The sequence below is a fragment of the Rhea pennata genome, chromosome 1 (genome assembly GCF_028389875.1).
Source record: "Rhea pennata isolate bPtePen1 chromosome 1, bPtePen1.pri, whole genome shotgun sequence".
NCBI lineage: Eukaryota > Metazoa > Chordata > Aves > Rheiformes > Rheidae > Rhea > Rhea pennata.
This window is the reverse complement of record NC_084663.1, coordinates 197,197,382-197,212,529: the sequence shown is the minus strand read 5'-3', so window position 1 is coordinate 197,212,529 and position 15,148 is coordinate 197,197,382. Positions and strand designations below refer to the sequence as shown.

Sequence of the window (15,148 nt, the reverse complement as noted above, 5' to 3'; positions counted from 1 at the left end):
ATCTGCCCTGTGAGGAACGGCTGCGAGAGCTGGGCCTCTTCAACCTGGGGAGGAGAAGACTGAGGGGGGATCTTATGAATGTGTACAAGTACCTGAAGGGAGGGTGTCAAGGGGACGGGGCCGGATTCTTCTCAGTAGTGCCCAGCAACAGGATAAGAGACAGCAGGCACAAACTGAAACACAGGAAGTTCCGCCTGAATATGCGGAAGAACTTCTTTCCTGTGAGCGTGACAGAGCATTGGACCAGGTTGCCCAGAGAGGCTGTGGAGTCTCCTTCTCTGGAGGTACTCAAAATCTGCCTGGAAGCAGTCCTGTGCAATGTGTTCTAGGTGACCCTGTTTGAGCAGGGGGATTGGACTAGATTATCTCCAGAGATCTCAACCATTCTGTGATTCTGTGACACTTCAAATATCAAAAGAGAGAGGCCAGATAATGTAATCATTACTTATTTGCAGTACAACCTATCATTCAGTAATCTTCAATTCAAATATTTTTGAAAAATACTTATCTTTTACCTATATGTTTTCAGTAGTCATAGTATTTTGGAATTGTGGCTTTGGGTGCTATGTTTTATGCGTGTAGGGGCTTTTTGTTTTTATTTCTTTTTCTTTTTTTTAGGATTTAGAAAATGATGCAGCTTTTCAACAGGCAGTGAGAACAAGTCATGGTAGAAGACCCCCTGTAAGTACATTTAAATATATATTCAAATAGTATAGAAGTTTTCTGGAGATCTAACTCTGTCTTTGGCTCTGATACAAACTTTTCTTGAGCATTGCTCATCATCTCTCTTTTTTGTTGTCTGCTACTAAGATGAAGATGTAAGCTGTATTTGTATGAAAAAATAAGTTAAAAATTAGCAGAACATCACCTCCCTTAAGCTCTGGAGTTAGGCTAGCAAGGGATTTTATATGGAAAGATGTATTCTTGTTTGAGGAAATGAGCTAAAAGGTGATTAAAGAGCAAAATGGGGTTCTGGAAGGACTTCCTGTTTAATATTCTATTTACAGAGGTGCTAGTCTTGACAGATAATAAGAAACTAGAAAGCCTGATTTACCAAAATGTTGTTCTGATTCTTTCTCCTCCATCTTCACATAATTTACACTCCTCCATTTTCATGTAATTTACATTAACTTACTTGCATTCATTTTGCTGTGACTTAAATCTTGCATGATTTTTCAAAAGAAATTTAAAATTTCTTTTACTGTGCACTTTTAATATAAATTTTGTGTATAAAGAAGAGCTGAAACTGTTCTTGTTAATGCTGCTTACTCACAGAACAGTGTGGTTCTAGAATGATATTCCTTTCTAGAACAATTTCTAAGCACTATTATTTCTATGAGTTCACATTATAATTATTATTCTATGTAGTTTAATAACACGTGATTACTCTTTTTGCTTTTCACCTAGATGACAGCCAAAATTCCTGGTACATCAGCTTCAAGACCTGTAGCAACTGCATTTGGGGTAAGTTTTTGTTTGATATTATATTCTTAATGACAGTGAGGTATTTGCCTTAAATATGAGCACTGTTAAGCCTTTGCACAAAATTATCTCCTTTATCTTAGCATCTTACTCCAGTAAATTACACTTAATGTTCACTTTTGTAAGTGCATGACTCTGCTCTTGGTCAAGGCATGGTTACTGTTGGTTTTTCTCCCAAATTGTACTGTAAATCAACTTCTGTACTGCATATGACAATAGATTTCAAAATATTAAAACATGATTTTCTTGCATGGGGTGTTGGATGGATTCTTCATTAGTTCTTGGGAAAGTCTTCTGAATGTTAAAGTGAAATTAAATCTTAAAAAAAATGAGTTTTCAAATTACCTTTAATCAGAAAAAGTTTGTTGTGTTCTGTGGCATCCATAGCCAGTATTGTAACTCTTAAATAGCTGGTATCTTGGCCTGGTTACGTAACAAAGGTGAACTAGTGCTGTATCCACTCTCTTATCCCTTATCCCAATAATTTATGAACCTGTTAGCTTGCCTCTATGAAATCTGAGAGAAAGACCATGCTCTCAAACATGTGGATCTCCTACAAATTTTGATAGATAGAGGAGAGGGATTTTTGTCAACATCCTGGATAATAAAAAGACTATAATGTGAGCTTAATGTACCTTAGACATGGAAGAATGCACACTCGTCTTTTTGGTTCTACTACTTTATGCATTCTTCATATGCTGTCTAGATTATATTAGTGTCACTGCAGTTTTTTGTTAAATCTTGTGTCCCATACCTTTGAAATAAGTCAAGTAATAATATTACCCATATGAAATTATTTCATAGTACAATAAAATGTTCTGTAAGTATTTTTTTCCTATTGATTGCTTATAATCTGTTCAGTTGCTGGTTTTGTTCTATTACTTCTTTCCAGGATTTATTGCTTTAGGTATCTCTTATGCAAGTTAGCTGGGTAACAGTTTGGAAAAGAGGTAAACTTTATCATAAGTCATTAAAGTGCAACCTTTATCCTGGGCCTTCATTTGCCTGTTTTGGATATATTCCTTCTGAGACTGTTTTTTCCTTAGCAGTTGTATCTGCAGGTATCTAGTGCAGTACTAAACTTTAGGGGAGAAGGAAATTTACTGAAGGAGCAGTGCACTGGAAGGCACTCCTAAGGATAATAGAGCACAGATATTTATCCTCATCAGTGGTTATTTAAATCAGGAGTTTGCTCTTCCAGCAAATCTGCCAATTGTCCCCACTTGGTATACTTCACTTCACAACATAGAGCAGTCTTGGAATGTGAGAACTAGATCCTTTCGAATGAACCTAAACCAAACAATTCTTTCTAGACTTAGTGTGCTCCAAGTACTAATGGGTCAGTCCACAGGACTGCCCAAGAGCTAGAAACCCCCAAAACATTGTCCAGTCCTCAACAGTGCCTATTTCATTCTGCAGATTTGCTGCTTCTGCACTACAATATTTATTGATGCAGCTTTAGCAGCATACAGCTAAAACCATTCATGATACGTGATGGATAGTACATAAAACATACGCCTCTGGGTGAGAATTACAGGGTACCTTTTTCATGGCCCAAAAGTGCTTTGCCAGTCTGTGTTGCATGTTTGTAGCAATCACTAGCATTTACAGCTGAAGATCTGGCACATTTATTCCTTTGTTTTTAACGCTGGTATGGAAGAACAGTGTGTTTAGTGTGCCTGCTCCTGGAGAAGATATCTATTGGCAGTGACAGAGAATTTATTTATTGTAAAATAAAATCTGCAGGAAAATATGACTTATAGCACTGAATCTGCCCCTGTAATTCATAGTTAGGTGCAAACTCTTTCATTTATAATGAGAATAATAGAGGCCATCCAAAATCTAATTAAAAATAGATGAATCTTAATTTTTAATCTTGTTGGCTGTACTCAGAATCTTACTGCAGGTTTTTGGGGGTATAATTTGCTTGTTCTGGATTTTTTTAAATAATAATTCTATCATTTTTAAACTATTACAATTTAATACTTTATATAATTTAATAGTGAAGAATACTGCTACCTCAGATCTTAAAAACTTGCAAACAAAAATTACGTTACAATATATGCATAAAAATAGTATTTGTGAATTTGTGTTAACTGAAGTGCCTGAGGATTTTTTAAAATTGCAGAAAACACCTATACTGAACATTATAATCATGGGAATTCTACTATGAACTTCTGTGAGTATAAGATTGAGCCTTAAAACTTAATGGTGAAAAGGCTTACAAACTTATAATGCTTTGTTTTAATTGAGTTATTTTTTGTTTTGGTAGTCAAAGACAACATTAACTTCGTCTATGGGAAGACCAGCAACAGGAGCTGTGCAGGTGAAGGTTTTAATATTTACATTTTATCTGGACTCAGAATGATGACGTTTTCTGACAGATTTGGAGATTTTTAATACAAATAGTTAAAAATAATTGAAATGAAAATACAAATGATTACCCTGTTTAAGTTGTACTTTACTTTTCAAATATATTACTGTCAGAAAACATGAGAGTGTTTTTCTGTGAATATTTTATTTGAGCACATGATTGGAGGTAACATCACTGAAGTGCTTCTTAACATATACTGACATGCAATGAATAACTTCTTTGAAATAGGAAAAGAGGTAGATTCTGTTTTTCTAATATATTTTAGTAAGAATCTGCAGAAATGTAGCAAAGATTTTTTTTTTTCTTAAACATATTGGCTTAATGTCAAATATGTCTATACCTACTATTTATTCTTTGGTATCAGCCCAGATGGGAGCTGGGATGTTTAATAAGTTGTCGTGGTGTGATGTCAGATGCTCGTGTGCTGGGAGGAATTGTCTGCTAATAAGAACAAATTTCCAGCTTATTTGTGCCACTTTTGGCTTAGATCAGGTGCAACATTCTGATCCATAATTTCATAGGATTCTTGAGCTTTGCTATGAGTAAAAAGAAAAAAAAAAGAAAAAAAAAGAAAAAAAACCAAAAATGTGATTTCTGAAACAGTGTGACAAACAGTAAGCTGGAGTACACTGCAGATCTCAAGACCAACCATTCCTAAGAAGAATGTATAAAAATGAGAGAAAAATACAAAATATACATTAACATTATTAGAAATAAAGCATAGTAACAATTACATTTGCCTGTGGGCAAAAAAGTTTGGAATTAAGTATTCTGAATGTATATAAGATTTACACAAAGTAGTAACTGTTTCTTTATATCAATTATGGCTTCTGTATAATGTGAGCTCTGCTATTTTGTAGACAGTTATGATATGTACAATATTTGCAAAATATACTGGTCAATTTATCAAGGTGGTAAAAACCTTTTCTTTGCCCTTACTGTTCACAATATATCCTTTTAGGAACTTTCTTTTAATATTTCTTTCCTTTTTTCTTTAAGGATGGGGTTGCTCGACCAATGACTGCAGTTCATGCTGCAGGTTACACTAAAGCATCTATGAGAGGTATGATTTGGAAAAATCACCAATGGCCATAGGAAGATACTGTTTTATAATTTTCAGGACTCTGTTAATTTTGCAGGTTCTTTATTTGATCCTTTTGGACAAGCTAAGGGTCCTGCTCCTCCCCTGGAAATGAAAAATCAAGACAGGTATATAGATGTATTTTTGTTTTGTTCAGTTTGGCATTACATGATTTCAAAGTTTTAACAGCAAAAAAAAAAAAAAAAAAAAAAAAACAATTTGCAGTAGAGTTTAATAATGTACAGACAGTTGTGAAGCCTTAGGGGGGGTCAAACTCTATTTTTGTGGGATAAGGCTACAGATATTTATGCACGTGGCTCCCCAGAATAGTTGCATTGATTTTTGAGGAAAATCTGATTTCAGTGACTTCCAGTTCTGACTATATCCCAGCAATTTGAATGCAGTTGTTGCTACCCAAATGCTGTGTTACAGAACAGGATTATGAAAGAGTGCTTGACAGGCAAGAAACACCATGATTCATGCAGTTCTATGGAAGGAACTTAAAGGAATTTAACTGCTGCTCCTCCTTGTTCACTGTCTGACCTTAATACCATCATAAAAAGTAAAACTAAGGTTGTGAAAGTTTTACAGGCTGTTTTAAGTGTTGAGAGGTTGACTGAGAAAAGATCCTCAGGCTTCAAAAAAGTTGTGTTCCTCAAATTCAAGAGAAATAGGGAACACTACTGAAATGAATGGTTATTTAACTGAAGGAAAAAACTAGATGAGTAACAAATTTTGATTAAAATCTACATATGCAAGCTGTATTTTGAAGTTATACATGCAAGTAAAATTTGTTAATTACTTTCAAAATAATATTTCACTTCACTGTATTCTTGACTTTAAAGTTTCATCATCCCATCTATTCACTCTGTCATTGCTTCTCTTCAACGAACTGAGTCCATGAAATGTGATGTTCGTCTCTTTCTTGTAAGAGGATTTATGTTCTCTTAAGTCTCTGTGCTTAAACTGAAAGTGTGAATATATCTCTGCAGGATCTTCTCTGTGTATAATTCTGCATTATATTTGCCTGGACAGGAAAGCTGATTAGTTGCCATATGTTGTGATATATTACACTACTGTGTTGTTTTATTAAGATCAGCCTGTGTAAAAATGTGTTTGCAGTTACTAGTGTAAATCGATCTTTCTGTGGTTACTTTTATTTTAGTCCAGAAGAGAAGATTAGGCAGTTAGAAAAAAAAGTGAATGAACTTGTTGAAGAAAGCTGCATTGCCAACAGCTGTGGAGACTTGAAATTGGTAATTTTTCTAGATTTCATTTTCCTTTTGGTATTGTTATGAGAAGCACAATTTGCATAGATAAATACTTCAAACTGACTTTTCATTGAAACATTTCCAATTATTAAAGTCATCTTAATTTTAACTTTGTTATGACTCGTCTGCTAATGCAGTCATGGCTTGTATTGCCAACAAAAGATAGGAATTATATTTCTTGTATATATATTTGTCAGGATTTCAGTGTTATAAAGACCCCTCCCTCATATTTCCTTTTTCCTCTTCAGATGAGTCTAATTTGCTAGTCATACTGGCACAGTTTGAAATGAAGCCAGTCTAACCTTATGGTATGGGGTACTCTTCTGCAATATCAAGCTTGAAACTGGCATCTTTGCTGTATTTAATCGTCAAACATGTAATGATCTTGCTTGAGTTCTGTTCTTTTCTCTTGGTACGGCTCAGGGCTTTTCAGTAACGTCATTTTCAGCCAGCACTGGTACTCAGCACCAGATTTAATCTCCCTCAAGCCTTCTTCACAGTAGCCTTCCTTGTCATGGGCTGTTTGGTTTGCAGTGGATGAAAGCCACTTACATTGTTTCTCTTGTACCATAAGGGTTTGACATTAAGATGGACTATTTCATCTTTCTTTCGTTCTTCAGACAAGGGCACCTTTTGAGCTAAGCGAATATTATAAGTGCATAGGACAGTGGCAAAAAAGCACATCAGCCTTGAATTGCTGTGCATCAAACTAACCTGTAGTTCTTCTTCCTTCTTATGACCGGACTGATATTTTATTCTATGTGTTTCAGGCAGGCCAGCCTCAGCTCCTAAACTACTAGAAGCAGAGAAAGAACAATTGTTAGGACTAATGAGATATATTGGATTCCTGGGAATGCAGACTCCTTTCTGCCCAGCTCTTGCCACCATCTCATTCGGTGGTGAAGGGGACGGGGGAAGATAAACTAGAGCTGTTAGAGGTGTCATTTCTGGCTCAGATGCCAGAGCTGCAGAGTTTTTGAGATGGGAGAGCATTCTGAGGAGGTGTCATTACAGTGCAAGAATAAGGAAAGCATCATTCCTGCGCTGCTTGTTACTGTCAGACACAGGACACTGGGTAATGGTCTTTTAGCCTGATTAGGTTCTCATGTTATCTGAGAAGACCAAACCTCAAGAGCTGTTTCTTGACAAGGGATTGCAAATGGTCTGGAGAGAGCCTTCCTACGAATTGGGCAAATGGCACTGTTTGTCCGTTATACACAGTGTCTTTATACACAGTGTCTATATTTGTGAATCAAACGGTACCTGAGCCCAGGTTTGCAAATCATGGTTACTGACATGGTTATTGACACGGTTCTGGCCCATGTCAGTTAGCACTCTGCAAAGTAGTTCCTAGGTATGGTGGAAGATTGGTACGGGTAAGGAACTATTCCCAGTAGGCAATTTGGATGTAGTTCTGAAGGGTGAGAGAGCCATGTCATGCTGGTGGATAATGGCTAAATAATAGGCTGTAACCTGTTTTATTTACCTAGTGAAGATGTAATTAATGAGTTCAAACATGGTCATTTAGAACTTATTTAATTTTCGATTCATTGGAGCAGCCCTGCACTCAGGGACAGTCAGGGCTGTCTTACCTCGAGGCAAGTTTCATGAAGGACTTAATAGCTCTCCACACATGGTGAAGGCCTGCTTAGTTCTGCTTAGGCCTGCATCTATATGATGCCTCTTATCAAACTATGTGCGTAACACTTACAGTCTTACCTATATTTGGTGTGTTCCCTAAGAAGTAACCTTCTATTCACATGTTTCAGGCCTACTGGAGGTGAGATTTTTCTATGTTGTTGTGGCAGGATCTACTCTTGCTTTGCAGGGAAATAGCCAGAATTTTGTTAAGAAGCATGCTGGTGCAAAGTTTTCTCCTCTGTCTAAGATTTGAAATTAGTGCATTAAGAATCAAGTTTTCCTGTCAGTGATTAATCTCTTGGGTAGCGTCAGCATTCTCACATATGGAGTAAGACCCTTACCATGTTACACTGTGCCTGAATGATCCCAGGTGTCTTTCGGTGACTCTCTTTCAGGACTGTTAATATCCTGTGTCCTTTGGCTTAGTACTTAAAAGAACTGTTGTATACACTACTTTTGAGATGGAAGCTGTCCTGGGTCTTGGGATGCATTCTTGTTTCTCAGGTCAAAAAACCTGTATATGCCTTTCTTGAGTTTGTGTAACCTTGGTGATCTTGCTCAGGTTAAGACAGGATGGAACATTGATCATCTTGACATCAGTAGTTTAGCCTAGACAGTCCGGGTATCAAGATGACTTTCTCCTGTCTGTGGACTCTGTCTTTATTCTTGGACCTACTACTAGGAATCCTGATCTATCCCAGTTGTACTCTGTTTTAATGATTGTTGGATTATCTGCTGATATCTCCTTTAGCGAACTGTAATTTTTTCTTAGTCTAGCAGTACACAGCGTAGGGAGTTTGCTTCTTGGGAAGTTTATGAGAAGATTCCCAACAATGAAAGTCTCGGTCACAAAGTTAAACTTAAATGTGGTGTTTAAATTGAATGGATCCACCCTTTAAGCTGCTAATGAACCTCTCATGTTGCACTTTCATAATATTTTTTTTCTGATAGTGATAGATTTTAGCCATTTATTATGTTATTTTAGGATAAGATATCCCTACAGACCTATCCTAACTTATTTCTCATTTGCATTGTAAAATTAATAGGATAATCCTCCTAGGGTCTAGGGTCTATATATATTTGTACAGTGTGAGTATACAAATAAAACTGAACAGCTAAGCACACTAGACAGCTGTATGTCTGCTTATTGCTAATTAATATCTTTCTGTAGGTTATAGTACTACTGGCTAGATCTTGTATACAGTCTGGGCATCTAAAGAAAATGGATATGAGTATTTTATTTTCATACTTGTTTTGATTGTGTTATTGTGGTCTTGGGTTAGTGAGGTCCAAGGTGTCACTAAATTATAGTATTTTATTTAAGGCTCTGGAAAAAGCAAAAGAGGCTGGAAGAAAAGAAAGAGTACTGGTGAGACAACGTGAACAAATTGCTACTCCAGAAAGCATCAACTTAGATCTCACTTACACAGTAAGTACTTAGAAATCTCAATGAGTGAAGTGTGCTGGTAGCAAGCCTCCTGAAGACATTTCAGCATGTTTACTGAGCATATTTTCATGTAATACTCTTAAGTGTATACCAAAAAAAAAAAAAAAAAGTAATGGAAATTACTTCTTGGAGTTAAAAAATTTAGGATTGGAAAGATCTGTTAATATCATGTATTTCTTTGCAATCACAGGGACCATTTAGTTAAGCTACCTGCTTGTGTCAAAGTAGTATCAAAATGTACTATTCAGAGTATCAAAATATAACAAGTATAATAAATGTAAAGCCCATACTTCAAAGATAAGAGTTTGGAAAATAAAATGTGCCAAGAGAAGAAAACAGGAGAGATCAGACATTGCCTTTATCTTGAATTATTAAGTGACAAAGAATACATTATGTGGAAAAAAGTGTATATTACTATTCCTAAATCCTGAATTTTAAAGCATATATCTAGATTTACATTCTGGTCTTTAAAATTAGTACTAGACTTTGAAAAAAAGATGCAACATAAACAAAATATTTAGGGAGATTTTAAAGTTGTATTTCAGGTGGTGCTGTAGAGAAAATATGTAACAACAAACACATCAAGTGAGGCTGACCTAGTAACTTATTTGAAGGTGAAGTTCACAGTAAAGGTGGGGAAAACTTTGGAGGTACCTTACCTGATCCCCACAGAGCTTCTGTTTTGAAAAATCAATTTGGAACAATTCTCTCTCTTTGTAAACTGATCAACCACAGATAGCAGGACTGTCTTCCACATGTTGAGAGTCATAAATTACACACAATTTCTGAGTATTATATGAATGTTTTTAATAACTCTGCATTATAATATTGTCTTTATGTAGATCTAAGATGCAATAACTGCTGAATTTTTTTGTCAATTGTAGGACTTAGTAAGCCTGACTTTTAATGTTAATTATTTAAATTAAAACAGTAAAAGAATTAGCTAGAATAAGTAGATTTGGAGCTTGTTTTCTGTTTCAATATGCAAAAGCAAAGAACCGTTAAAGGTATTGCTTTTATCAGTTTTATACTTCCCATCTTTAAATAAAATTAATTTGAAATTATCTACTGGAAACTCAGGTTCTTACTCTTAAGATAACCTTATTTTCTTGTGCCCGTAATTTATTTTTTCTACAGGTTCTTTTCAATCTGGCCAGTCAGTATGCTGCTAATGAAATGTATACTGAAGCACTAAATACGTATCAAGTTATAGTGAAAAATAAGATGTTCAGCAATGGAGGTAAATTACATTTCAAAACGGACTAAAATCGTTTGTCAGGCATTATAATGAGGTCTTAATCTGCATGGTGTTGTCTCACAGAGATCTCAGCTCCCATGTCTGTCAGTCAGAGTGGGTGGCAGATACTTAAAATGTCTGACTTTGTATAATTTAATGTGGTTTGGCTCATCAGGTAAGTTACGAAGTCTTTTCTTTCGCTAAGCTAAGCATAAAGCCAAATACATCATTTTCCCATGCAGCCTACACTATGTTATCTGCTCCAATATTATTTTTTCTTTTCTGACTCATCTTTCCCATTTTGATAGTTTATTTTAATATTTTGCACATCTTTGAGACTCATACAGAGCCTTTTTCTGACAGCTGCCTCTTTGCAGCTGCCTTCCTGGAGAGCACCATAAAAAATCTCTACCTCCTCCCTAAATTCTTAGCCAGAACCAGTTATATGCCTTAGATTGATAGTTCTTTTCTAAGTTTCTTTACTACTTTATTTCATTCTGGGTGAAAGTTAGCAAGAGGCGGTTCTGTGCAGCACTTTTCTAAAAAAACTAGTGTTACCCTATAATGGAGATAAGCATATTAAAAAGTTACTCTGTCACTTCAAAACAAAATTTTAAAAGTTCTGTCACTATACTTCGAGAGACCATAACTAATTGACTTCTTTTGATAGGTAGACTGAAGGTGAACATGGGGAATATATATCTAAAGCAAAGGAACTATTCCAAAGCTATCAAATTCTACCGTATGGCTCTAGACCAGATTCCTAGTGTCCACAAAGAGATGAGGTGAGGTTAAACTTGTAGGCATGGGTCTGAAATACAAGTCTTAGATGCAGTATGTTTTTTGTTAGTTAAAAAAAATAATGCTGATTTCTTTACTTAGGATTAAAATAATGCAAAATATTGGAGTTGCATTTATTAAAACTGGTCAATACATTGATGCCATTTCTTCATTTGAACATACAATGAGCATGTCGCCAAATCTGAAGGCAGGCTTCAACTTGGTCCTGTGTTGTTTTGCTATTGGAGACAGTGAACAAATGAAAAAAGCTTTCCAGAAACTGATTGCAGTTCCCTTGGAAGTGGATTATGATGACAAATACATTTCACCAAATGTAAGTTTTATCAAAACAAACTGTATTTATGTTGTAAATGGAGAAAGGGAGAGACTTTGAATGCTTCGACTATACAGTATATGTAAGTTGATGTACCTAAAGGAATGTTTCTATCACCACAAACTTAATGTGGCAGTACTTCTCAGTATGAAGTCAGATTCTGATTTGAATCAGAAGTGATTCAAATAATGTTAAGAATATTCTTACAGAATCACAGATTCACAGAACAGCTAAGGTTGGAAGGGACCACTGGAGATCATCTAGTCCAACCTCCCTGCTCAGCAGGGTCACCTACAGCATGTTAGACAGGGTTGCATCCAGGCGGGCCTTGAAGATCTCCAGAGAAGGAGACTCCACAACCTCTCTGGGCAACTTGGGCCAGTGCTCCGTCACTTTCACAGGGAAGAAGTTCCTCCTCATATTCAGGTGGAACTTCCTGCGTTTCACTTTGTGCCTGTTGCCTCTTGTCCTGTCGCATGGCACTAATGAAAAGAGTTTGTCCCCGTCCCCTTGACACCCTCCCTTCAGGTACTTGTACACATTCATAAGATCCCCCCTCAGTCTTCTCTTCTCCAGGCTGAAGAGGCCCAGCTCTCGCAGCCATTCCTCAGAGGGCAGATGCTCCAGCCCTCCGATCATCTTTGTAGCCCTACGCTGGACTCTCTCCAGTAGCTCCATGTCTCTCTTGTACTGAGGAGCCCAGAACTGGACACAGGACTCGAGATGAGGCCTCCGCAGGGCTGAGGAGAGGGGCAAGATCACCTCCCTCGACCTGCTGGCAACTCTAATGCACCCCAGATACCATTGGCCTTCCTGGCCACAAGGACTCATATGCTGGCTCATAGTGAACTTGTCCACCAGCACTCCCAGGTCCTTCTCTGCAGAGCTGCTCTCCAGAAGGTCATCCCCCAGCCTGTACTGGTGCACAGGGTTGTTCCTCCGTAGGTGCAGGACCCTGCACTTGCCCTTTTTGAACCTCATGAGGTTCCTCTCTGCCCAACTGTCTAACCTGTCCAAGTGTCTCTGAAGAAAATCAGTTAGGGCTGGAGAGGTTTTAGATCTGGTACTTCTGTTGATACTGCTGGATTACTCTGTCCAGTTCCAATGCCAACACTTCAAGAGAAAGAAAAGGAGTGCAGGCAGCAATCATAATAATTAAAAAGTCTGGAGATGTATCAAACTGAGAAAGATATTGGAGTTTAATGTATTCAGCAATAAAGAGAAAGGAAATTTGAATCACCCTAGGACTCTATATGCAGCAGATGTGGAGGAATAAAAGGGTCTTCCAAGAAGCTGGATACAGTTAACCAGTCATTGGAGTGTAATTTATTTAACAGTAAGGATCATTAAACACTTGAAGACTTCACCAAAAGCTATGTAAGATTATTTATTGAAAGAAAAGCTTTAGATTGTAGTGGGTGTTCTTTATAAGAATATGCATGCTGTAACTTTAACAGAAATTCCAGACTCTATGTTCTGTTTTGAAAAGGTCTGGCTAAAAAATGTTAAATTTCTTTCTAGTCTTTGTTTTATATGAATTTTTGATCTATTCCCAGCAGATGAAGAATACACAGCATACCTGTATTAGTTCTTTTAGATACAGTATGTAGGATAAACTGCAACAAGATGGTTGTATGAGTTATTGTAATTACAAGGTAGGAAAAGTCCTCATCTGCTGAATATAACTGCAGTTCAGCAAGTGTGTAAGCATACTGTTATTTTTAAGCACGAGTGCTCTCATGGATGATTCACAGATTTCCCAATCTTACTTGACAATCTCATATACAGGTCATTAACTACACATCAGCTACTAGTTAACAACAGTCATGTCAGATATGACCACATGCATAAACAGAAAAACTGGAGGAAAGTAGTTATATTATGAAATTTTAGTTTTTGTAGTTAGAATTAGTAATACTTTAAATCGAAGCTTTTTGAAATGTGGAAGTAAGTAACTGCCATTATAGAATATGTAATTTGCATCAATTTGTATTTACAGTCATATTTTTTATAGAAATAATTAAAACACATGTATACTGGCATAATTGCAATTGTTTTATTCCTTTCCAGGATGACCCACGTACCAATCTACTGATTGAAGCCATAAAAAATGATGGTTTAAGACAAATGGAACGTGAGAGGTAATGATGGAATCCATACTTTTTTTTTTGACTGTGGTGCCATGGATTTTAGTCTCTGAAAGCATTACCAATCTTTTGTTGTATTCACAGTTCCTATTATAAAAATGTCCTCATAATTCTTAGGAAAGAACACACCTGGAAGAACCAGTTGGATCACTGGGTTTAGAATCCTGCAGTTTCAAGCAACCAAAAATATGGATTTAATTCAGAAGGATAAATAGAACATCTGTTCTATGCATTATGGGTTATACTGCTTAAAACTTGCAGCTTTGTTTTTTATTTTCTTTTTTAATGCAACTACACTGTGTAGTGAAAAGGAAACAAGAGAAACAAAGCCTTATTGAGAGCATTATCAAAATATAGGGGGCAGTAGCAGAGCACTCGTTAAAGTGAATTCTCAGATTGTTCCCTGAGTGGAGAAGGATGCAAGAAAAAGATTTGGTTAATTTTTCACATGTACATTTTTGAAATGATGACATGTTTTTTTGTTTTATTTTAAGGAAATCAATGGCAGAGGAATACATCATGACAGCTGCTAAACTCATTGCACCAGTAATTGAAACATCTTTTGCTCTGGGCTATGACTGGTAAGAGTCAGATGGGGCTTTTTTTTTTTTTTTAGTCTGTAACTGTGTGTTAGTTTCTGGTGCTGGTTATAAGACCAGAATCACAGACATAAGCAGCCTGGAAAACAGTCTGTTTGAACAACACAAGCTGAGCGTCCAAGCTATTTTAAGTTTGCTTCCATAGAATGCCTTGTGGAAAATCAAATAGTAAAATATACTCTGTGTTTAAAGTAAGTTTCACTACATCACTGAAACTCAACAGTTAATCATACATTTCTGAATGGCTTTATATTGGCACAAGCAGAGCTTCTTAAAGTATTTATTCAAGAGCTTTTCAAAGTCTCCATGAATAGACACTGTACATAACACAAAGAGTTCCACTCTTCATTGTAATTTAGAAGATGGTGTAATGAATAGTTAGGGGTTCTAAGAAATTCCCATTACTCCAAAGAGTCATTATATAAAGCAGCTGGTATGCAAATATTATTGGAAAAGTTTTTTAATTTCATTTATAAAATTAATGTATCTACTGTTTCTTAAACATTTATATAAGTTTATACAGTGATGGGATGATGTTGCAGTTTTGATTTTTTTTTCTAGTTTAGTTTTAGGACATAAGGACAGCATAAAGATGACTATAACTCTTCAAAGAAGTATCCTTAGCTATTTGTTTTTTATTTTTCTATTATAAGGACTTCTTTTGATATTTTTAGTATTTTCAATAATAATATTATTGGAAAGTAATATATAAATGAATGATGTATATCTGCAACCACATCATTGCTAACAGCATG

General features: G+C 36.1%; 1 protein-coding gene across 2 annotated transcripts in view; it reads left to right on the top strand.

Moving 5' to 3' along the window:
• Positions 1-15,148, top strand: part of IFT88 (intraflagellar transport 88) — a 58,559-nt gene that overhangs the window by 3,064 nt on the left and 40,347 nt on the right. For both annotated transcript variants that reach the window (XM_062567209.1, XM_062567208.1), the window contains exons 4-15: positions 619-681; positions 1,408-1,464; positions 3,755-3,808; positions 4,856-4,919; positions 4,996-5,065; positions 6,103-6,193; positions 9,174-9,278; positions 10,434-10,536; positions 11,204-11,318; positions 11,416-11,647; positions 13,718-13,788; positions 14,289-14,375. In XM_062567209.1, coding sequence (XP_062423193.1) covers positions 619-681; positions 1,408-1,464; positions 3,755-3,808; positions 4,856-4,919; positions 4,996-5,065; positions 6,103-6,193; positions 9,174-9,278; positions 10,434-10,536; positions 11,204-11,318; positions 11,416-11,647; positions 13,718-13,788; positions 14,289-14,375 — 1,112 coding nt within the window. The remainder of the gene's footprint in view (positions 1-618; positions 682-1,407; positions 1,465-3,754; positions 3,809-4,855; positions 4,920-4,995; positions 5,066-6,102; positions 6,194-9,173; positions 9,279-10,433; positions 10,537-11,203; positions 11,319-11,415; positions 11,648-13,717; positions 13,789-14,288; positions 14,376-15,148) is intronic.